The 24,139-nt window shown below is 42.4% G+C and overlaps 1 protein-coding gene across 3 annotated transcripts in view; it reads left to right on the top strand.

Annotated features, from left to right (window-relative positions):
• The window catches only part of LOC140211434 (signal-transducing adaptor protein 1-like), a 300,629-nt gene that overhangs the window by 27,071 nt on the left and 249,419 nt on the right, over positions 1-24,139 (top strand). For 2 of the 3 annotated variants that reach the window (XM_072281142.1, XM_072281141.1), the window contains exon 2: positions 9,303-9,374. The exons of the other annotated variant lie outside the window; for it this stretch is intronic. In XM_072281142.1, the coding sequence (XP_072137243.1) occupies positions 9,303-9,374 (72 nt within the window). The remainder of the gene's footprint in view (positions 1-9,302; positions 9,375-24,139) is intronic. 3 annotated transcript variants of the gene reach the window in all.

The following is a 24,139-nucleotide window of genomic DNA, read 5'->3' as shown; positions in this document are numbered from 1 at the left end:
CTCTACTGTCAGAGCTGAGCAGATATAAAGAAGGGGGAGGAAAAAATACTTGAGCTTTTCTCTTCTTTGCTTACTCTGACTGAAGCCTTGAAGAGCTAAAGCCTTAAGATGACCAACCACTCTGACTCTGTCCCCTCAGACTTCAGCTATAGTGCTTGTCCCTGCCCCTGCATTCCTTTAATCTGCTCTGGCTAACCAATCTCAAAAACTAATTGGTCGCTGGGGTCAAAGCTCTTTTCCGCTGTAGCGACCTTCTGCTGCCTTTTGGCTCAGGCAGTGGACCTGACTGAAGTCTCCTCCTCTACAAAACTTCTGATGTCCAGATTGGCTGCTGGTCAGAACTCTTTTTCAGGGTGCGGGTGCGGGTTGACAGGGCTAGGCAGATTAATGGTTCTACATAGACTAGATAGGCCAAAGGGCCTGGTTCTGTGCTGTGGCTCTCCGTGACTATAAATTACCCACTACTGACATCAGGCTCATCTGCCCATCAATTCCCAGCTTATTCTCAGCATCTTTCTTAAACAATGGCAGAGCGTTAGCCATCTTCCAATCCTCTGGCACCTCACCCATGGCACAGGATGGTTTAAATACCCAGTTGCCTCCCACAAGGCTCAAGGGGACACCTTATCAGACCCTGGGGTATTTATCCACAATAATTTGCCTCAAGATAACAAGCACCTGTAATCAGTCTCTGATCCATGATCTAACTGCTTTTTGCCATAGTTCTATAGACTGTGTCCATCTCCTGAGTAAATACAGATGCAAGGAATCCATTTAAGATCTCCCCCATCTCTTTTGACTCCATACAAAGATGACCACACTGGTCTTCAAGAGGACCAATTTTGTCTTTTGCTATCGATTTACTCTCAATATATCTGTAGAAGTCCTTGGGATTCTCCCTCACCTTGTCTGCTAGAGCAATCTCGTGCCTCACTAGAATGATTCCGGGAATGAGAGGGTTAACATATGAGAAATGTTTGTCCGCTCTTGGACTGTATTCCTTGGAGTTTAGAAGAATGAGGGGAGACCTCATAGAAACATTTCGAATGTTGAAAGGCATGGACAGAGTGGATGTGGCAAAGTTGTTTCCCATGATGGGGGAGTCTAGTACAAGAGGGCATGACTTAAGGATTGAAGGGCGCCCATTCAGAACAGAAATGCGAAGAAATTTTTTTAGTCAGAGGGTGGTGAATCTATGGAATTTGTTGCCACGGGCAGCAGTGGAGGCCAAGTCATTGGGTGTATTTAAGGCAGAGATTGATAGGTATCTGAGTAGCCAGGGCATCAAAGGTTATGGTGAGAAGGCGGGAGAGTGGGACTAAATGGGAGAATGGATCAGCTCATGATAAAATGGTGGAGCAGACTCGATGGGCCGAATGGCCGACTTCTGCTCCTTTGTCTTATGGTCTTATGGTCTCCTATCTCTAGATTTCTCTCTTGTGTTATCTTGCATTTCTTATACTCCTCAAGTATCTCATTAGCTCCTTGCTGCCAGTGCCTGCCATGCACCCCTCTTTTTTCTTAACTCAGGCCTCCATATCTCTCAAAAAATCAAAATTCCATATACCTGTTAGACTTGTCTTTTATGCTGACAGGAACATACAAACTCTATTCTTAAACACAGGTAAATTGAATTAGCTTAGATTGGAATCTTGGTCAGTGTGAATCAGTTGAGCTGAAGGGTTAGTTTCCAAGCTAGTTTTGAGTAAGATTTCTCAATTTTCTAAGCTCCATTGAGTATCAGTGCAACTTATTTAGCCATTTCATGACAACAATCTATCTTCACACTGCCTCCAATGCACGAACACACTTCCTTATATATGTAGGGTGTATTCCAGGTATTGTCTCACCATTGCCCTATAAAAGTCCATCAAATCGAATTTTACAGTCCATACCCCTTTCATAGAGACCAACATTTCACTAGCTTTCCAAGTTACTTGCTGTGCCTGCTTCCTTATTTTTTAGTGTTTCATGTATTAGGACTCCTGGATCTCTTTTTTCATCAAGTCTCACATTTTCATACATTATACCACATGCAAAGCTCTTGTAAAGTCAATCATATTCACTGATGGCAGCAAATTACCAACCTTAAATATAGTGAAACTCCCAAATCATGGCTAGTTTTCAGGGGATACCATTGTGACAGTGTGTAACCTTTAAAGGAAGCACGCTGTGACAATGACACTATGAGTACTTCACTCACACTGGGTCATAAACAGCGAAAAAGACCTGGTTGGAAACAAGAATTGAATATGTAAATTGGTATCTCTTGCAGAACACTTTTAGACCATAAGATATAGCAGCAGAAGTAGGCCATCCTCTGCTCCACCATTCAATCATGGGCAATTCCAATTCTTCCAGTCATCTCCACTCCCCTGCCTTCTCCCCATACCCTTTGATGCCCTGGCTAATCAAGAATCTATCTATCTCTGCCTTAAATGCACCCAATGACTTAGCCTCCACAGCCGCTCATGGCAACAAATTCCACAGATTTACCACCCTCTGACTAAAGTAATTTCTCTGCATCTCAGTTCTAAAAGGACATCCTTCAATCCTGAAGTTGTGCCCTCTTGTCCTAGACTCGCCTACCATGGGAAATAACTTTGCCATATCGAATCTGTTTAGGCCTTTTAACATTCGGAATGTTTCTGTGAGATTGCCTCTCATTCTCCTGAACTCCAGGGAATACAACCCAAGAGCTGCCGAACATTCCTGATATGGTAACACCTTTCATTCTTGAAATCATTCTCGTGAAGCTTCTCCAATGTCAGTATATCCTTCCTAAAATGCCCAGAACTGCATACGATATTCCAAGTGTGGTCTCACGAGTGCCTCAACATCACATCCCTGCTGTTATATTCGATACCTCTAGAAATGAATGCCAACATTGGATTCGCCTTCTTCACACCAACTCAACCTGGGGGTTAACCTTTAGGGTATCCTGCAGAAGGACTCCCAAGTCCCTTTGCATCTCTGCATTTTGAATTCTCTCCCTATCTAAATAATAGTCTGCCTGTTTATTTCTTCCACCAAAGTGTATGACCATACACTTTCCAACACTGTATTTCATTTGCCACTTCTTTGCCCATTCCCCTAAACTATCTAATTCTCTCTGCAGGCTCTCTGTTTCCTCAGCAGTACCCGCTCCTCTACTTATCTTTGTATCATCAGCAAATTTAGCCATAAATCCATTAATCCCATAGTCCAAATTATTGATGTACATTGTAAAAACCAGCGGTCCCAATATTGATCCCTGTGGAACTCCACTGATGACTGGCATTCAGCCAGAATATGATCCCTTTATTTCCACTCTCTGTTTTCTGCTGGTGCTCCACCCTAAAAGCAGCTATGACATCCTGATTCTGTGGTATGAAGTAGAAAAACACAAGAAATCCAAGTATTTAGAGCCAAGGTTGGCTGACAGTGGGGAAGACTAAATTTAACTGACCTTGAAGTAGATGTCCCAGTCTAACTAATCGATACATATACGTATTTCATTTGTTTGTGAGTTACAATGGATACAATTAACATTTCAACATTTTACCAATGGAATAAGTATTGCTTACCTGACCTCTTTTTATGATATAATATGAAATATATAATATAGAGCCAAATGTTGTTTTCTCTACTATGAAGGTAAAGTTCAAAGTAAGTTTATTATCAAAGTTCATATATGTCACCATATACAAACCTGAGATTAATTTTTCTACAGGCATACTCAATAAATCCATAATAGAATCAACTGAAGACCGCACTAACTTGGGCGTCCAACCAGTGTGCAAAAGACAACAAACTGTGCAAATACAAAAAGAAAAAACCCAGCAATAAATAAATAAATAAACAAACAAACAAACAAACAAACAAGCAAGCAATAAATTTCGAGAACATGAGATGAAGAGCCTTTGAAAGCGAGTCCATAGGTTATAGATGGATATATAGATATACTTTATTGATCCCGAGGGAAATTGGGTTTCGTTACAGCTGCACCAGCCAAGAATAGAGCGTAAATATAGCAATACAAAAACCACCAACAATCAAACAACAAAATGCAAACTATGCCAGATGGAAGTAAGTCCAGGACCAGCCTATTGGCTCAGGGTGTCTGACCCTCCACGGGAGGAGCTGCAAAGTTCGATGGCCACAGGCAGGAACAACCTCCCGTGCCACCCAGTGTTGTATCTTGGTGGAATATGGTCGGAATCCAACAGCAAAAAGTTCAATATCCGGTCTACAAACACGTTCCTCGATCGTAATATGACCAGGATTGCACCATCCATTGTTAACCAGAACAGTAAGCCCCCAACTCCTTTACGCTTACCGCTTTCAATGCACTGGAAGCCATCTATGGAAAAGTTTTGGTCGGGTATGACCTCGTGCAGCCCCGTTCCAGTGAAACACATAACACTGCACTCCCCAAATGTTCTCTGATGCCTGGCTAGCACCGTCAACTCGTCCATTTTATTACCCACCGAACTCCTCTTCTCCGTAAGTCTCTGTTATCTCGACCCGGTCCTCCTTCCTCGCCTTTGTGATCCCCCTCTGCATCCTCTGTGTGTTTTCCTCCAGATTTCAGAACAATTGGAGAATAGGGCAAGTAAAGTTGAGTGAAGTTAATCCCTCTTCTTCAAGAACCTGATGGTTGAGGGGTAATAACCATCACTGAACCTGGTGGTCTGAGTCCTGAGACTCCTGTACCTTCTTCCTGATGGAAGCAGCATATCCTGGGTGGGGGTCCCTGATGATGGCTGCTACTTTCCAGCAACAAAGCTCCGTGTAGCTGTGCTCAGTAGTGGGGAGGGCTTTACCCATGATGTACTGGGCTGTATCCATTATTTTGAGGGCATTGCTGTTTCCATACCAGGAGTTAATAAACCCTCCACCACACATCTCTAGATGTTTGATGAAGTTTAGATGTTATCCCAAATAATCACAAACTTCTAAGGAAGTAGAGGCGCTATCATGCTTTCTTCACAATTGCATCTACATACCCAGCCCGAGACAGGTCCTCCAAAATAATAACACCAAGGAATGTAAAGTTGCTGCCTCTCTCCAACATTGAACCTCTTATGAAGACCAGCTCATGGACCTCTGGTTTCCCTCTCTTGAAGTCAATAATCAGCTCTTTGGCCTTGTTGACACTGACTAAGAAGTTGTTGTTGTGACACCACTCCGCCAGATTTTCAATCTCCCTCCTATATGCTGATTTGTTACCACCTTTGATTCAGTTCATGACAGTGGTGTCATTGGCAAACTTGAATATGGCATTGGAGCTGTGCTTAGCCACATAGTCATAAGAATGAAGCAAGTCAAGCAGGGGGCTATGCACACAGCATTGTAGTGCACCTGTGCTGATGGACATTGTGGAGGAGATGTTGCCAACAAGAACTGATTGGGATCTGTACGTGAGGAAATCAAGGATCCAATTGCACAAGAGGGTATTGAGACCAAGGTCTTGGACCTTATTGATTGGTCTTCAGGGAATGATGGTATTGAATGTCAAGCTGTAGTCTATAAAGAGTGTCCTTGCTGTCCAGATGTTCAGGGTTGAGTGAAGGGCCAATTAAATGGCATCTGCTGTGGATCTGTTGAACTGATAGGCAATTGGAGTAGATCCAAGACAATCTCAGGCAGGAGTTGATACATTTCATTACCAACCTCTCAAAACACTTCATCACTGTGGATGTACGCAAGTGCTACTGGATGACAGTCACTGAGACTTACCATGTTCTTCTAAGGCACCACTAGAAGTGAACCCTACTCGAAGCAGGTGGCTACCACAGACTGCTGAAGCAAAAGGTTAAAGATCTCAGTGAACACTCTGGCCAGTTGATCAGCACGGGTCTTTAGTACTTGGCCAGGTACCCCGTCTGTGCCAAATGCTTTTTGTGGATTCAATCTCCTGAAGCCTGCTCATACATTGGGTTCAGAGACTGAAATCACAGGATCATCAGGGACTGTGGGAGTTTGTGATGGTCCCTCCATGTTTTGAGCGTCAAAGCAAGCATAGAAGGCATTGAGCTCATTTGGAAGCGAAGCCCTGTTGTTGCTTATGCTGCTTGATTGAACTTTATAAGAGGTGATAGCATCCAAGCCCTGCCACAACTGCTGAGCATCCTTCATTGATTCAAGTTTAGTCTGGGATTGCCACTTTGCCCGTGAAATGGCTTTTCGGAGATTATACCTAGACCTCTTGTAACTCTGATCTGGTTCTCCATAGATTGTGGATCTCATGGTTCATCCAGGGCTTCTGATTGGGGAAGACTAAATGATTTAGTGGGTGTACACTCATCTACAACTGTTTTTATAAAATCTGTCATAACCATGGTGTAGTCATTCAGATCTACAGATGGGTCCTTGAGCATTGCCTAGTCCACCAACACAAAGCAATCCTGTAGCCGCTCCTCAGCCTCCTGCAGCCACCTCTTTGTGGTCCTAATCTCTGGACCTTTGCTCTTTAGCCTCTGCCTGTATGCAGGTAGGCACTTGGTTGAGAATCTGGCCACAATCTGCGAGTTACTTTTAAAGGCTGTGAATAGACTAAAGCTATCTGGCTGTAGCAAATCAGGATACAATGAAGTAGCACTAAAGTTTTCAAACAGGACATAAGTTCTGCTTCTTATTTGGAGGCTTCTGTGCAGATGGATTTGTTTTCTGCTTTGGAATTTAGAAGTACGAAATTCCCAAATAATATTTTAATTTTCTCTTGTAAGTTTCTTACACACTGCGAGCCTGATTAGAACCTTCTTGATAGGAAAACCTTTACCTCAAGATTACACTGCCAAATTGACCAGAGAACAGCAGTGAGAGGTTTGGTGCGGGGGTGAAACTCAAGAGTAGAGATCTGATCTGTGGAAGTTGTACTTTTAACTGTGTAGAGTAGGTAAAAAAACACCTCTTGATCTTTAGTTTGTGAAATTGTAATAATGATGTAGCTAAGTAACTTAAGGGTTAAAGAATTGTTTCATTGATTTAAATCATCTGTGGTGGTTTCTCTGTTTACTGGCAACACAATCTTTAGTTTCATAAAGGGAAATGCTCCAGAACTGAGATGAAGTATAACTGCTTGGTTCGCAAAGTAGCGCAGTCACTTCATGACAATGTGACTCTTTGGTGCAGTACGTTATTTAGAAACAAAAGCGATGGAGACAATAGCTCTGTAATACTGAAAATGTATCAGATGGACAGGGAGAAAAATTCATAACCTTCTTAAATCGTTCTAGGAAATACCAGACAACAACAACAAGGAGCATTCAGAATGGCTCTGAGAACTTTGAATCAAGCATCACCATGCAGATGCTCAAAGTAAATGGCAAAAGGAGAAAACCATCTCCTAAATTACTTATCTTGCCACACACCTCATATCCCACTTGTGCAGGTCATTTGTTGACTGAATCTGTCATCTTGAAACTCATAACGGGAGCAGATACAATTGATACAAGCTACTACCTGTGAAGAAGAAGAGGAAGAAGAGTTCTGAACAACGGTTCTCAAGGCTGAACATCAGTAGCACGAATGGGAGAGGAACAAGCATGAATTATTTATGGAAGGGTAGTAAAGGTCATTCGTAGCTGAACTGCCATGAGCTCCTTGCCTGGATAGAGAGTCTCTTGGGGTCTTCAATGCTTTGGACATTTTTTGACCATTAGAATCAATGAAATAAAGAGGTCTCTATTAACAACTATAAACAGACATCAGTTAAGTGTCCTTTGTCTGAGGATTGAAGAATAAAGCTAGGTAAATGGAAGAATGAAATACGCAGGCTGAAGGATTGCTTGGGAAGACAGAAATAAGAACTGACTGAAATTAGCTGCACATGAGTCAGTGAGCTGCACCTGATTAAGTGTAGAAAGTTGTACTTAACAAAATTATATACAAACTATTCATTGCTGCAGACACATGTTCCATCTGCTCTTTGCCTCTCCCTTCCTTACTTATCAGACTCCAGCACGAGTAACCTCTGTGTTTTTCACCCTCCAGCAGCCATCTCCAGCTTCATGCTCTGCTCTCTTCACCTGGTTCCATTTGTCTCTTCCTGTCTACCTACCTACACTTGCTTCTGTCTCACATCTCAGCTACTTCCCCTCCCATAGCTGGATCCACCACCCCACCTCGATCTACTAGTCACTTCTTGGCCCCCATCTCACGCTTTCCCCTCTCCTCTTTATGCAGGTTATTTTCTCTCTTCAATCTCAGACTCAATCAGAAACATTGACAGTTTATTCCCACCCCGATGATGCTGCTTGACCTGTTAAGTTCCTCCATTTTATACTTTATACTTTATTGTCGCCAAACAATTGGTACTAGAATGTACAAGCATCACAGCAATATTTGATTCTGCGCTTCCCACTCCCTGGATTACACATATTAAATATTAAAGATATTAAAAAGTTAAAATTAGTAAATATTAAAAATTTAAATTATAAATCATAAATAGAAAATAGAAAAATGAGAAGTAAGGTAGTGCAAAAATTTGTTTTTTGAAAATTTTCAAAAAAAGTCATTTGTTCTTCTTTGCTGTATGTTTTGTCTTATCCACGAATTGTTCTATTGTGGATTCCCCTTTTGAGATAACATTCTGAATTCTAGAGGGGCATGCAGGATTTTTCCATTACAGATGGTTGTGAGAGTAGAGTTTTCCTATTGCCTGACTTTGGAGGCAATCAGTCACTGGTTCCGGTAACACTGAGAGGTTTTAATCATGAGGATATGGATGTACACGAGAAGTGGTTCTGACCTTGGGAAGCGATAAGATGTAGGGGTGTATGTGAATTCAAACGTGTGCATTGCTACCAGATCGTGGTCACCTTTTTTCTAGAATTTGCCTTTCTGAGAAATTTCAAATGAATACTTTCTCATTAAAATTTATGATTTTAAAATAACTTATTCCCAAAAGTGAAAATGTTGCAGTTATTGGAATTCAGTTAAGAGAATGCTGGAATTACTCAACCAGCAATGTAAGATCTATAGAGAGAGAAACTCTTAAGTTTAGGTCAATGGATTTCCTTCATCTTATAAGAGATTGCCATGCTTCTGTTCTTGAATGAATACTGGTCATATATTTGTTTTATTTTCCAGAAAACAGACTAGCACGAACTTTAGGATAGAAAGGATAGACCTTTTCTTCTGCCATCAAATAGCTGGACAATACTGACTGTGTAGGCCTCTAAACAATTAATATATATAGCCAGCTTCAATGTCTTGACAACTAGGAATCAAAGTTGCAGAGCATTGGAACGCTACCAAGTACTGTGTGTCACCTATGTACGACCATTCCTCTGATATGATTTGTGTCTCCCTAACAGGACTTCCAAAGATACTGGTCAGAACTACGAGGCTCCTCAATTTTCTTTTACTCCGATGACAAAGATGTGACAGTAAGGATGCAGCTGATGCCTTTTGGGATCTTTGATTCATGGATTTAGACTTCCAGTTATTCTAAAATTTAAGAATTCTAAAAGTTAAAGGAAATTGGATTACTTGAATTAAATTACTTGGATGATCATATTTTAACAAAACAAATAAACATCTTAATCTATGCTTTGAAATCAGGGTGTTATTGGAATAGATCTTCAGTGGCTTGATGCCATATCCATAATTTGAAAATGAAAAAAAAGGTTCAAGAAAATATTTCAGAACTAAAAACTTAATTTGTTTATTTGTTAACTGCATTTTTATGTAATAACTGATTGTATTTATATCAAATATATTGCAACTGCAGTCAATGGAGCAAAGAGGGAGAGAGATATAGCAAGGAAATGCACCTTTCAGCTGCAGAGTCCACATTGATCTTTAGCCTTCCGTTTATATTATCTCTTCATTTATTTTTTCAATATTCTCATCAACTGTCCTGAGATTTTAACACTTACCTACTCATTAGGGGCAATTTAAAGTGGCTATATCAACCATTTCGTGTAGGGATGTAGAAGGAAACCTACATAATGACCGGAGAAAAATATTCCACAGACGGAACTGAAAGTCAGGGCTGATCTGAGTCTCTTACCCTCTAATGCAATGGCTCTGTTGGCTATAGTCCTGTGTCTTACAAGTGTGCATATTTGCTTATTGGTGCTATGATTTTGTAGGTTATTAATTCTTAATAGAATCACACTCAGAACCCTACAATACCTTCACCCACCTCGCCTGTACTGAACTGTTATTCTGCCTACATCCATTAACCTGTACCCGGACCACAGCCCTCCATACCCCTCTCATCCATTGTACCTACCCAAATTTCTCTTAAATTTTGAAATCAAAACCACATCCACCTTTTCCTCTGGCACCTCATTTAACACTCTCACTACCCTCTGAGTGAAGAAATAACCCCTCATGTACCTCATTAACATTTCACCTTTCACCCTTAACCCATGACTTCTAGTTGTTCTCTTACCCAGCCTCAGTGGAAAAGATTGCTTATATTTACCCCATCTATATCTCTCATGATTTTGTGTATCTCTATCAAATCTCCCTTCATTCTCCTACGCTCAAGGGGATAAAGTCCTAAAGTATTCAATCTTTCCCTATCACTAAGGTCTTCAGGACCTGACACCCTTGTAATTTTTCTCTGCACTCTTTCAGTCTTACTGACATCTTTCCTTTAGGAAAGTTCTGTGACCAAAACTGTGCACAATACTCCAACTTAGCCTTAGCAAACATCTTATACAAGTTCAGTATAGTAATCCATCTCCTGCACTCAGTACTCTGATTTATGAAGGGTAAACTGCCAAAAGCCTATCTATCTCTGATGCCACCTGCAAGGCATTATGGACCTGTGTTCCTAGATCACTCTGTTCTACCACATTGTTCATTGCCCTGCTGCTGACACCCTTGTAATTTTTCTCTGCACTCTTTCAGTCTTACTGACATCTTTCCTTTAGGAAAGTTTTGTGACCAAAACTGTGCACAATACTCCAACTTAGCCTTAGCAAATGTCTTATACAAGTTCAGCATAGTAATCCATCTCCTGCATTCACCATGTAAATCTACCCTGATTTCTCTTCCCAAAGTGCAATACCTCATACTTTTTTGCATCAAATCCCATCTGTCATTTCTAAGCCCATTTTTCCAACCGCAGGCTTTGATAGTCTTCCTCACTATCTACTACACCTCCGATCTTGGTGTCATCCACAAATCTGCTGATCCAGTTTAAACATTATCATCCAGATTGTTGATATAGATGACAAACATCAGTGAACCAAGCACTGATCCCCAGCACAACAATAATCACAGGTCTCCAGTCAGAAAGGCCCCATCTGCTACCACTCTCTGGCTTCTCCCACAAAGCCAATGTCTAATGCAATTTACTACCACATCTTGAATGCCTCACAGCTGATCCTTGAACTTGACCAACCTCTCAAGCGGGACCTTATCAAAGGCCTTAATTAAGACCATGTTGACAACCTTATGTATGCGTCCTTTTCTCTCTGGTTAAATTTAGGACCTCTCAGGTCATCCAAAGTTCCCTTATTTTACCATCCTTGTCATTACTCATTACTGAATAATCTGATCCTGATCTCCGATCAGCTAGGCTTCACATAACATCTGCATGTCAAACATGAACTTGGTCAACAGCAGTTGCTTCTAATCAAAGCCCTTATCTCCTGTTTTATCTTATCATAATTTGCCCTTCCCGAATTCGGTACCATACCATAAAATCCAATTTTATCATTATTCATAACTATTTTAAAATGAGTTGTGGTACTGTTCCAAAAATGTTCACCCACTATCTGCGGCCTGGCCTGGCTCGTTGCCCTAAATCAGATCCAGTGTATTCCCTCCTTTAGTTGGACTCTCCACATACATTTTTCAAGAACCCCTCTTGGATGGACTGAAGAAATCCCATCCCATTTATGCTTCTTGAATTAAGGAGGTTCCAGTCAATACTGAGGAAGTTAAAACCCCCACTATTACAACCCTGTTGTTTCTGCAGCTCTCCTATAATCTGTTGACATATCTGTTCCTCCATACTTGGCAGCTATTGGGGATCTATAGTATAATCCCATCAATGTAGTTGTGTGTGCCACTGAAGTTGCCTCTGTGAATGGGCCCTCAGCATGTCCTTGAGCACTGATATGACCTTCTCCCTTATCAGCAGTACAACCCCTCTTCCGCTTTTCGCCACCACATCCCATTACATCTAAAACTATGAAACCCAGGAATGTTGCTCTGTCAGTCTTGTCCCTCACAGATCCAGATCTCTGTAATGGCAACAGCATTGTAATTCCATGCACTGATCCATGCTCTAAGTTCATTCTCCCTGCCTATAAAACACCTAAAGTAAACTTACTTAACCCAGTAGATCCACCACGTTTCTTAGCCTGTCCCTTACTGTCATTTCTTTCAATCTTACTTGTTATACCGCATTTCCAGACCTTAGCCTCACCACCTGTAACCCTGCTGCTCTGTTTCCCATCTCCTGCCACTCTAGTTTAAACCCTCCTGGCAAGGAATAACAGGACTATGCAATCACATTGTGTGAAGAGCTTCAACGGCTTTCAGTATGAAGCTAAATATCCATTGCAGCACCTGACAGACTTATGTTGGTCCCTCTACAGTTCAGGTGCAAACTGTCTTGTTTCCTTGCCCTGGAAGAGAGAGCCTAATGATCCACCAATCAGAAGCCCTCTTTAATACACCAGCTCTTCATCAACATATTGATTTGAACTATATACCTATTTCTCATCTCACCAGTATGTGGCACCGATAGTAATCCTGAGATGACAACCCTGGAAGTCCTGCTTTTTAACTTTCTGTCTAGTTTCCTAAAATTATCCTTGCTCCGGCCTATGCCAATGTTACTTATATGGGCCACAGCCTCTGGCTCCTTGCCGTCACTTCTCAGAACATCTATTATACCCTGTGAGACATAGAAAATCTATAGCACAATACAGGCCCTTCGGCCCACAATGCTGTGCCGAACATGTCCTTACCTTAGAAATTACCTGCGGTTACCTGGTATTTTTCTAAGCTCCATGTACCTATTCAAGAGTCTCTTAAAAGACCCTATCGTATCCACCTCCACCACCGTCGCTGGCAGCCCATTCCACACACTCACCACTCTCTGCATAAAAAACTTACCCCTGACATCTCCTCTGTACCTACTTCCAAGCACCTTAAAACTGTGCCCTCTTGTGTTAGCCATTTCAGTCCTGGGAAAAAGCCTCTGACTATCTACACGATCAATGCCTCTCATTATCTTGTACACCTCTATCAGGTCACCTCTCATCGTCCGTCGCTCCAAGGAGAAAAGGCCATGTTCACTCAACCTATTCTCATAAGGCATGCTCCCCAATCTGGGCAACATCCTTGTAAATCTCCTGTGCACCCTTTCTATAGTTTCCACGTCCGTCCTGTAGTGAGACGATCAGAATTGAGCACAGTACTCCAAGTGGGGTCTGACCAGGGTCCAAGATAGCTGCAACATTACCTCTTGGCTCAAACTCAATCCCACGATTGATGAAGGCCAATACACCGTATGCCTCCTTAACCACACAGTCAATCTGCACAGCAGCTTTGAGTGTCCTATGGACTCAGACCCCAAAATGCTCTGATCCTCCACACTGCCAAGAGTCTTACCATTAATAATATATTCTGCCATCATACTTGACCTACCAAAATGAACCACCTCACGCTTACCTGGGTTGAACTCCATCTGACACTTCTCAACCCAGTTTTGCGTCCTATCGATGTCCCGCTGTAACCCCTGACAGCCTTCCACACTATCCACAACACCCCCATCCTTGATCCCAGTACTAGGGAGACAACACACCATACAAGAGTCAAAATTGCAGTCAAAGAAATACCCATCGGTGCCCTATCACTATCGATCTGCCTGACTTTACCCTTCACTTTATTGCTAAAGTACAGTACAGCACCACTGACTCAATTATTGGTGCAGGCCTCTGAAAGGTTACCACCCCCCACCAATTACATCCAGAGGGGTACAGCTGTAAATGTGGGGAATAGTCACAGGGCAACTCTAACCTATCTGCCTACTCTCCTTACTTCTCCTGATGGTCACCCTTCTCTCTATACCCTGCATCTGAGGTGTGATCACTTCATGAAAACTTTCATCTATGGTAGCCTCAGAATCTCAAACAAACATGAGTACATCGAACTTCAGCTCAGTTTCTTGATCTGGTGTGTAAGAAGCTGCACTTACCACAAGTGTAGTCATCAGGGAGACTACGAGTTTCACTAACTTCCCACATCTTGCAGGAAGAGCATTCCACTGCCTTGACTGCCATTTTATCCATACTGTCAAAGGTCACAGATTAACAAGAAGATAAAAACATGATATGATTCTAACCTGCAAACTTATAGAGTCATAGAAAAGTACAGCACAGAAACAGGCTCTTTGGCCTATCTAGCCTATGCCAAACCATTTAAACTGCCTACTCCCATTGACCTGCACCGAAACTGTAGCCCTCCATTCCCCTCTCATTTATGTACCTATTGAAACTTCTCTTAAACGTTGAAATCAAGCTTACATGCAGCACTTGTGCTGGCAGCTCATGACCCTCAAAGTGAAGAAGTTTCACCTCACTACCTCCTCAAAGTTTTCACCTTTCACTCTTAACCTATGTCCTCTGAGGTCCCACTCAACCTCAGTGGAAAAAGACTGCTTCCATTTGCCTTACCTAAGCCCCTCTTAAATTTGTATACCTTTGTCAAATCTGCCCTCAGTCTTCCATGTTCCAATGAATGAAATCCTAACCTATTCAACCTTTCCCTATAATTCAGGTCTTCCGGTCCCGCAACATCCTCATAAGTTTTCTCAGTACGATTTTAACCTTTTTTTACATCTATTCTGCAGGTAGGTGACCAAAAATGCACAAAATATTCCAAATTAGGCCTCACCAATATCTTGTACAACTTCAACATGATATCCCATCTCCTGTACTCAATACATTGATTTATGAAGGCTGGCATGCCAAAAGCTTTCCTTATGACCCTATCAACCTGTATCACCACTTTGAATGTACTATGTACTGTACCTGTATTCCCAGATTCCTTTGTTCTTCCTCAGTGCCCTATAGTTCATTGGTTCCATTTAAAATCTGAGAATGTATACAACCTGAAATTCACTGTGTTAGTCCTATTCTGGATGGTCCAACTGAAGTGCAACACCTCTCACTTGTTTGCATTAAATTCTATTTGCTATTTTTCTCCCTCAAAACCAATGCTATTGCAATTTACTACCACATGCTGAATACCTAGGCACGGAACCTTCTTGACCAACCTTCATCTGGGGTCATAAGACATAGGAGCAGAATTCGGCCATTTGGCTCATTGAGTATGCGCCACAGTTTCATCATGGCCGATCCAATTTCCCCCTCAGCCCCAATCTCCTGCCTTCTCCCCATATCCCTTCATGTCCTGACCAATCAAGAATCTATCAACCTCTGCCTTAAATATACATAAAGACTTGGCTTCCACAGCTACCTGTGGCAAAGAATTCCAAAGATTCACTACTCTCTGGCTGAAGAAAGTCCTCCTCATCTCCATCCTAAAAGGACACCCCTCTATTCTGAGGTTGTGTCCTCTGGTCTCAGACTCTCCCACCACAGGAAATATCCTCTCCATATCCACTCTATCAAGGGCTTTCAACATTCAATAGGTTTCAATGAGATCACCCCTCATTCTTCTGAATTCTAATGATTACAGGCCCAGAGCCATCAAATACTCTTCATATGACAAGCCATTCAATCCTGGAATCATTTTTGTGAACCTCCTTTGAACCCTCTCCAGTTTCAGCACATCCTTTCTAAGATGAGGGGCCCAAAACTACTCATAATACTCCAAGTGAGGCCTCACCAGTGCTTTATAAGTCTCAGCATTACATCTTTGCTTTTATATTCTAGTCCAGCGGTCCCCAACCAAGGCATGTGCTACCGGGCCGCGAGGAAACGATATGATTTGGTGATATGAGTCAGCTGCACCTTTCCTCATTCCCTGTCACCCACTGTTGAGCTTGAACGCACGCGAGGTCATTACACATGCGTCATCCATGTCAGATCGTGAAGGAGATCAACTCCTCGAGCTTGCAAATGACGGCGGGCTGAAAAGTCTGTTTGACATAACATCTCTGCTGGCATTCTGGATCAAAGTCAAGGCTAAATATCCTGAGATAGACACGGAAGCACTGAAAACATTGCTTCCATTTCCAACATATCTCTGCTATGAATGCAACGAAAACTAAATTGCGGAATAGACTGGACATAAGGAACCCATTCGAGTATCGCTGTCTCCCATCATCCTTCGATAGGACCGTCTTGTTGCAGGAAAACAAGTATTCAGCCCAGGGCTCCCACTGATTCAGCGATATTGGTGCGTTGCAATGATTTTATATGTTCATACGAGGAAAACATGCGCTATGTGTTTAATATCCAAATGTTACTTAAAATGTTATGATGCTATTGACTTATAAGTGACTTATATAACCATATAACAATTACAGCATGGAAACAGGACATTTCTGCCCTTCTAGTCCGTGCCGAACTCTACTCTCACCTCGTCTCTCCGACCTACACTCAGCCCATAACCCTCCATTCCTTTCCTGTCCATATAGCTGTCCAGTTTAACTTTAAATGATAATATCAAACCTGCCTCTACCACTTCTACTGGAAGTTCGTTCAACACTTACTTCAAGTTCCCCCGTCCTCCCCTGGTAATTGACTTATCGCTATATTCATGCGAGGAAAATATGCACTGTGTGTTTAATATGCACTGTGTGTTTAATATTAAATTCGTTAGATAAACCCTTTTAGAAACAAAATTGAGTGTATTAGCCACTTATCACCTATATTCCAGTCGTGATTAACACCCCCCCCCCGAAGAGAATCGCCAAAAACGATTTGCAGAAAAGAAATCGGCACGTGCACGCAGGCGCAAGTCACACATGTGCACTGGTGCCTGCGCAAGGCTTCATGGTCATTGTAGTCTTTCTCGGGGTAAACACAATGTATATGACTGCTACTCTTGTCCGTTAGCAACCATTCCCCCCCGCTCCCGCACCCCCGGTCGGCCGGTCCGCAAGCATATTGTCAATATGAAACTGGTCCATAGTGCAAAAAAGGTTGGGGACTCCTGTTCTAGTCCACTCAAAGTGAATGCTAACATTGCATTTGCCTTCCTCATCACAGTCTCAACTGCAAATTAACCTTTAGGGAAACCTTCACAAGGACTCCCAAGTCCCTTTGCACCTCAGTTTTCTGTATTTTCTTTGCATTTAGAAAAGAGTCAACCCTTTTATTTCTTCAACCAAACTGCATGACTATACAATTCCTGACACAGTATTCCATCTGCCTTCTCTTTGCCCATTCTCCTAATCTGTCTAAGACCTTCTGTAGCCTCTCTACTTCCTCAAAACTACCTGCCCCTCCAGCTATCTTCTTATCATCTGAAAACTTTGCAACAAAGCTATCAAATCCATCAACTAAATCATTGACATATAATATAAAAAGAAGCAGTCCCAACACAGACCCTGTGGAACACCACTAGTCACCGGCAGCCTGCCACAAAAGGCTCCCTTTATTCCCACTCTGCCTCCTGCTAATCAGCCACTGCTTTAACCATGTTAGGATATTTCCTGTAATACCGTGGGCTCGTAGCTTGTTAAGTAGCCTCATGTTTGACACCTTGTCAAAGCCCTTCCGAAAATCCAAGTACACAACATCAACCGATTCTTCTTTGTCGATCCTGCTTGTTATTTCTTCAAAGAATTTCAGCAGACTTGTTAGGCAAGATTTACCCTTGAGGAAACCATGCTGACAACTGCCTATTTTATCATGTGCCTTCAAGTACCCCGAGACCTCATCTTTAACAATTAACAATTTAGCCAGAGGGTGGTAAATCTATGGAATTTGTTGCCACGGGCAGCAGTGGAGGCCAAATCATTGGGTGTATTTAAGGCAGAGATTGATGGGTATCTGAGTAGCCAGGGCATCAAAGGTTATGGTGAGAGGGCGGGGGAGTGCGACTAAATGGGAGAATGGATCAGCTCATGTTAAAATGGCGGAGCAGACTCGATGGGCTGAATGGCTGACTTCTGCTCCTTTGTCTTATGGTCTTATGGACTCTAACATCTTCCCAGCTACTGAGGTCAGGCTAATTGGCCTATAGTTTCCTTTCTTCTGCCTCTCTCTCTCTTCTTGAAGAGTGGAGTGTCATTTGCAATTTTCCAGTCTTCTGGAACCATTCCAGAATCTAGTGATTCTTGAAAGATAGTTACTAATGCTTCCACAATCTCTTCAGCCTCCACTTTCAGAATTCTGGGCTGTACACCATCTGGTCCAGGTGACTTATCTTCCTTCAGAATTTTCACACACCTCACGACCGCTGACAGCTGGAACTTCCACTTTCCTGCTAGTGTCATTCACAGTGAAGAGTGATGCAAAATACTTATTCAGTTCATCTGCCATTTTGTTGTCCCCCATTACTACCACTCCAGCACCATTTTCCAGTAGTTCGATATCCACTCTCACTTCACTTTTGCACTTTATGGATCTGAAGAAATTTTTGGTATCTTCTTTAATGTTATTGAGTGCTATTAATACTCTTGGGGGCCTTGTCAAAGTCTTACTAAAATTCATGTAGACAACACCCACTGACTTATCCTTTATCAACTTTCCTGGTAACTTCCTTGAAAAACTCTATTAGATTAGTGAGGCACAAGCTACCACACACAAATCCATGCTGACTATCCTTAATCAGTCCATGTCCATCCAAACACTGGTCTCTTAGAACACCTTCTAAAAAATTCCCACTACTGATGTCAGGCTTACCAGCCTGTAATTTCCTGTTTTATTTTTAGAGCCTTTCTTAAACAGTGGAACAACATTGGCTGTCCTCTAATCCTCTGATACCTCACCTGTCGCTAAGGATGATTTAAGTATCTCTGCTAGGGCCCCTGCAATTTCTGCACTTGACTCCCCCAGGATCTGAGGGGATTCCTTTCAGGTCCTTGGGACTTATCCACCCTGATTTGCCTCAAGACAGCAAACACCTTTTCCTCTGTAATCTGTATAGGGTCCATGACTTCACTGCTGCTTTGCCTCACTTCTATAGAGTCTGTATCCATCTCCTGAGGAAATACAGAAGCAAAAAATCCATTAAGATCTCCTCCATCTCTTTTGGCTTCGTGCACAGATTACCATTCTGATCTTACAGAGGACCAATTTTGTCCCTAGCAATCCTTTTATGCTTAACATATCTATAGAATCCCTTAGGATTCTCCTTCACCTTATCTGCTGGGCAACCTCATGCTTTCTTTTAGCCCTCCTGATTTCTTACTTTAGTGTTCTCTGGCATTTCTTACACTTTTGTAAATCATTTGCATGTTCCTGCCTATACCTGCTATGAACCTAAACACGAGGAATTCTGCAGATGCTGAAAATTCAAGCAACACACATCAAAGCAGGCCAGGCAGCATCTCTAGGAAGAGGTACAGTCAACGTTTCGGGCCGAGACCCTTCGTCAGGACTGGGGTCTCTGCATTCCAGGAATCATCCTCGTAAATCTTCTCTGAACTTTCTCCAACATCAGTACATCCTTTCTAAGATAGGGGGCCCAAAACGCACACAGTATTCCAAATGAGGTCTCACCAGTGCTCCATAGAGCCTCATCAACACCTCCTTACTCTTATACACTATTCCTTTTGAAACAAATGCCAACATAGCATTCGCTTTCCTTACCGCCGATCCAACTTGGTGGTTAACCTTTAGGGTATCCTGCACGTGGACCCCCAAGTCCCTTTGCACTTCCGATTTTTGAATTTTCTCTCCATTTAAATAATAATCTGCCCGATTATTTCTTCTTCCAAAATGTACAACCGTACATTTCTCAACATTGTATCTCATCTGCCATTTCTTTGCCCACTCTCCTAAACTGACCAAGTCTCTCTGCAATCTTTCCGTTTCTTCAACACTTCCTGCTCCTCCACCTATTTTGGTGTCATCTGCAAACTTAGCCACAAAACCACTTAATTCATAATCTAAATCATCGATATACATTGTAAAAAGAAGCAGCCCCAACACCGACCCCTGTGGAACACCACTAGTAACCGACAACCAATCAGAATAGGATCCCTTTATTCCCACCCTTTGCTTTCTGCCTATCAGCCAATGCTCCACCCATTTCAATATCTTTCCTACAATTCCATGGGCTCTCATCTTATTAAGCAGCCTCATATGCGGCACCTTATTGAAGGCCTTTTGAAAATCCAAATACACAACATCCACAGCCTCTCCCTTGTCAATCTTATTCGAGATTACCTCAAAAAATTCCAATAGGTTGGTGGGGCAGGATCTTCCCTTCATGAAACCATGCTGGCTTGGGCCTATCTTGTCATGCACCTCGAGGTATTTCATAACCTCGTCCTTGAGGATCGACTCCAATATCTTTCCAACCACCGATGTCAGACTAATAGGTCTGTAATTTTCTTTTTGCTGCCTCCCTTCTTTCTTAAACAGCGGAACTACATTTGCAACCTTCCAGTCCTCCGGAACCACGCCACAGGCTATTGATTCCTGAAAGATCATTTCCAATGCCTCCACAATCTCCAAAGCCACCTCCTTCAGAACCCTTGGGTGCACCTCATCTGGACCGGGAGACTTATCTATTCTTAGTCCACTTAGCTTCCCAAGCACTTTCTCTCTAGTGATCTTGACTGTACCTAATTCTATTCCCTCAGACTTCTGGCTATCAAGTAATGTTGCTAATGTCTTCCACTGTGAAGACTGATGCAAAATACTCATTTAGTTCCTCTGCCATCTCTTTGTTACCCATTATAATTTCTCCAGCATCATTTTCAATCTGTCCTATATCTATCCTTGTCACTCTTTTACTCTTTATATATTTTTTAAAACTCTTAGTATCCTTTTTATGTTAATTGCCAACTTCCTTTCATAATTCACCTTTTCTTTCCTAATGACTTTCTTAGTTTCCTTCTGTAAGTTTTTAGAAGTCATCCAGTCCTCAGTTTTCCCACTAATTTTTGCTTTCTTGTACCCTGTCGCTTTTGCTTTTATTTTAGCCTTAACCTCTCTCGTTAGCCACATTTGTGCCATTTTTCCATTCATGATTTTCTTTTTTCTTGGAATATATTTTTCCTGCACTTTCCTTATTTCTTGTAGGAATTTCATCCAATTCTGCTCTACCGTACCTCCATCTAGCTTACTTTTCCAATCGGCTTGGGCCAGTTCCTCTCTCATACCACTGTATCCTTTGTTCCACTGAAATATTGATACACCTTATATCAGCTTCTCTTTTTCAAATTTGAAACTGAACTCAATCATATTATGATCACTACTTCCAAGGGGTTCCATTACCTCCAGCTCCCTAATCGCCTCAGGTTCGTTACACAGCACCCAATCCAAAACAGCCGGTCCCCTGGTGGGCTTCTGGACAAGCTGCTCCAAAAAGCCATCCTGTAGGCATTCTACAAACTCTCTCTCCTGAGATCCATTACCTTCCCGACTTTCCCAATCCACTTTCATATTAAAATCCCCCATAATTATCTTTACATTTTCCTTCTGACATGCTTTTTCTATTTCCAGCTGTAACTTGTAGTCCACATCTCGGCTGCTGTTTGGAGGCCTGTATATAACTACTATTAGTGTCTTTTTACCCTTGCTATTTCTTAACTCGACCCATAAGGATTCTACCTCTTCTGATCCTATGTCCCTTCTTTCTAGTGATTTGGTATCGTTGTTTACCATCAGGGCCACGCCACCCCCTTTACCCACCTTCCAATCTTTCCTATACACTGTGTATCCTTGGACATTCAGGTCCCAATCACATTCATCATTTAGCCATGACTCGGTGATGGCCACAATGTCATATCTTTTAACCTGTAGCTGTACAACAAGGTCATCCACTTTATTTCTAATGCTGCGTGCATTTAAGTACAGTACATTTAGATCAGTATCTGTTACCGATTTTGCTATATTTCTATCGCACAGCAAATTATCCTGTCTATTCACCTGCCTGTCCTTCTTGCCATCTTTGCTGCACAGTATCTTTGACTTATTTCTATTTTCCTCTTCCTCGACCCTAACCCCCTGGTTTCCTTCCCCCTGCCAACTTAGTTTAAACCCTCCCTAACAGCTATATTAAACAATCCCACCTGGATATTAGTACCCTTTGAGTTCAGGTGTAACCCATCGTTTTTGTAGAAGTCATACCTCCCCCAAAATAAATCCCAATGATCCAAGAACTTGAAGCCCTGCCCCCTGCGCCAGTTACTTAGCCACACATTCATCTGCTTAATTCTGCTATTCTTACCTTCATTAGCGCGTGGTTCAGGCAGTAATCCTGAGATTATTACTCTGGAGGTCCAGCTTTTCAATTTTCTTCCTAGCTCCCAGTAATTTTCCTTCAATACCTCCTCTCTTTTTCTGTCTATGTCATTGGTACCAACATGTACCAAGACTTCTGGCTGCTCACTGTCTCTCCTCAGAGTACTCTGGTCCCGATGTAAGACATCCCGTACCTGGTACCAGGGAGGCAACACACCATCCGGGAATCCTTGTCCAGCTCGTTGAATCTCTTGTCTGTTCCCCTCACTATGGAATCCCTTATAACTACTGCATTTCTCCTTGCTCTCTTGATCTTTGAAACTAATGGCATTATGATCACTAGATGCAAAGTGTTCCCCTGCAGACATTTCTGTCACCTGCCATCTGATTCCCTAACAAGCAATCAAGAATCACACACTCTCTCGTTAGACTTCTATGTACTGATTAAGGAAACTTTCCTGAACTTATTTGGCAAACTCCTTTTCCAGTATTGGAGTCCTAGTCAATATTGGAAAGGTTAAAATCACCTACTATATCAACCTTATGTTTCTTGCAACAGTCTGCAATCTCTACATTTGTTCCTCTCAATCCCGGGAACTGTTAGGTGGTCTATAATGTAGCCCCACTGGTGCACATCGGTACCAATGATGTAGGAAGAAACAGAAAGGAGTCCTGGAGAGTGAGTATAGAGAGCTTGGTAGGAAGTTAGAAAGCAGGACCTTGAGGGCAGTAATCTCAGGATTGCTACCTGTGCTACGTGCCAGTGAGGGTAAGAATAGGATGCTCTGGCAGATGAACACGTGGCTGAGGAACTGGTGTAGGGGGGAGGGTTTCAGATTTCAGGATCATTGGGACCTCTTCTGGGGCAGGTAGGACCTGTACAAGAGAGACGGGTTATACCTGAACTACAGGGGGACCAATATCCTTTCAGGGAGGTTTGTTAGTGCTACAGGGGAGGCTTTAAACTAGATTTGGATGGGGATGGGAACCAGAGTGCCAAGCAGATAGTGGAGCAGGGGTGAAAATAAATGATGTTAAAAGTTCATGCAAGGTCATGTGTGTGGTAGTAATAATCTTCTGAAGTGTGTCCATTTCAGTGCGAGCAGTATCGTGGGGAAGGCTGACGAGCTGAGGTGTGGATTGACACATGGAATTACGACATTATAGCCATTAGTGAAACTTGGCTACAGGAGGGGCAGAACTGGCAGCTTAATGTTCCAGGGTTCTGATGTTTTAGACGTGATAGAGGCAGAGGGACGAAGAGTCGTGGGGGGGGGGGTGCGGGGTGGCATTGCTAGTCAGGGAAAATTTTACAGCAGTGCTCAGGCAAGACAGATTAGAGGGCTTGTCTACCGAGGCCATATGGGTGGAGCTGAGAGACAGGGAATGTATGACCACATTAATGGGGTTGTATTATAGACCACCCAATAGTCAGTGAGAATTGGAGGAACAAATCTGCAGAGAGATAGCAGACAACTGCGGGAAACATAAAGTTGTGGTGGTAGGGCATTTTAATTTTCCACATATTGATTGGGACTCCCATACTGTTAAAGGTCTAGACGGGATAGAGTTTGTAAAATATGTTCAGGAAAGTTTTCTAAATCAATATTTAGAGGTACCAACTAGAAGGGATACAATATTAGATCTCCTATTAGGAAACGAATTAGGACAGGTGACGGAAGTGTGTGGAGGGGAACGCTTTGGTTCCAGTGATCATAACACCATTAGTTTCAACTTGATCATGGATAAAGATAGATCTGGTCTTCGGGCTGAGGTTCTAAACTGGAAAAAGGCCAAATTTGAAGAAATGAGAAAAGATCTAAAAAGCGTGGATTGGGACAGGT

This window comes from Mobula birostris, chromosome 17, assembly GCF_030028105.1.
Source record: "Mobula birostris isolate sMobBir1 chromosome 17, sMobBir1.hap1, whole genome shotgun sequence".
NCBI lineage: Eukaryota > Metazoa > Chordata > Chondrichthyes > Myliobatiformes > Myliobatidae > Mobula > Mobula birostris.
The sequence above is the reverse complement of the archived record's forward strand: the minus strand, read 5'-3'. Positions and strand labels throughout refer to the sequence as shown.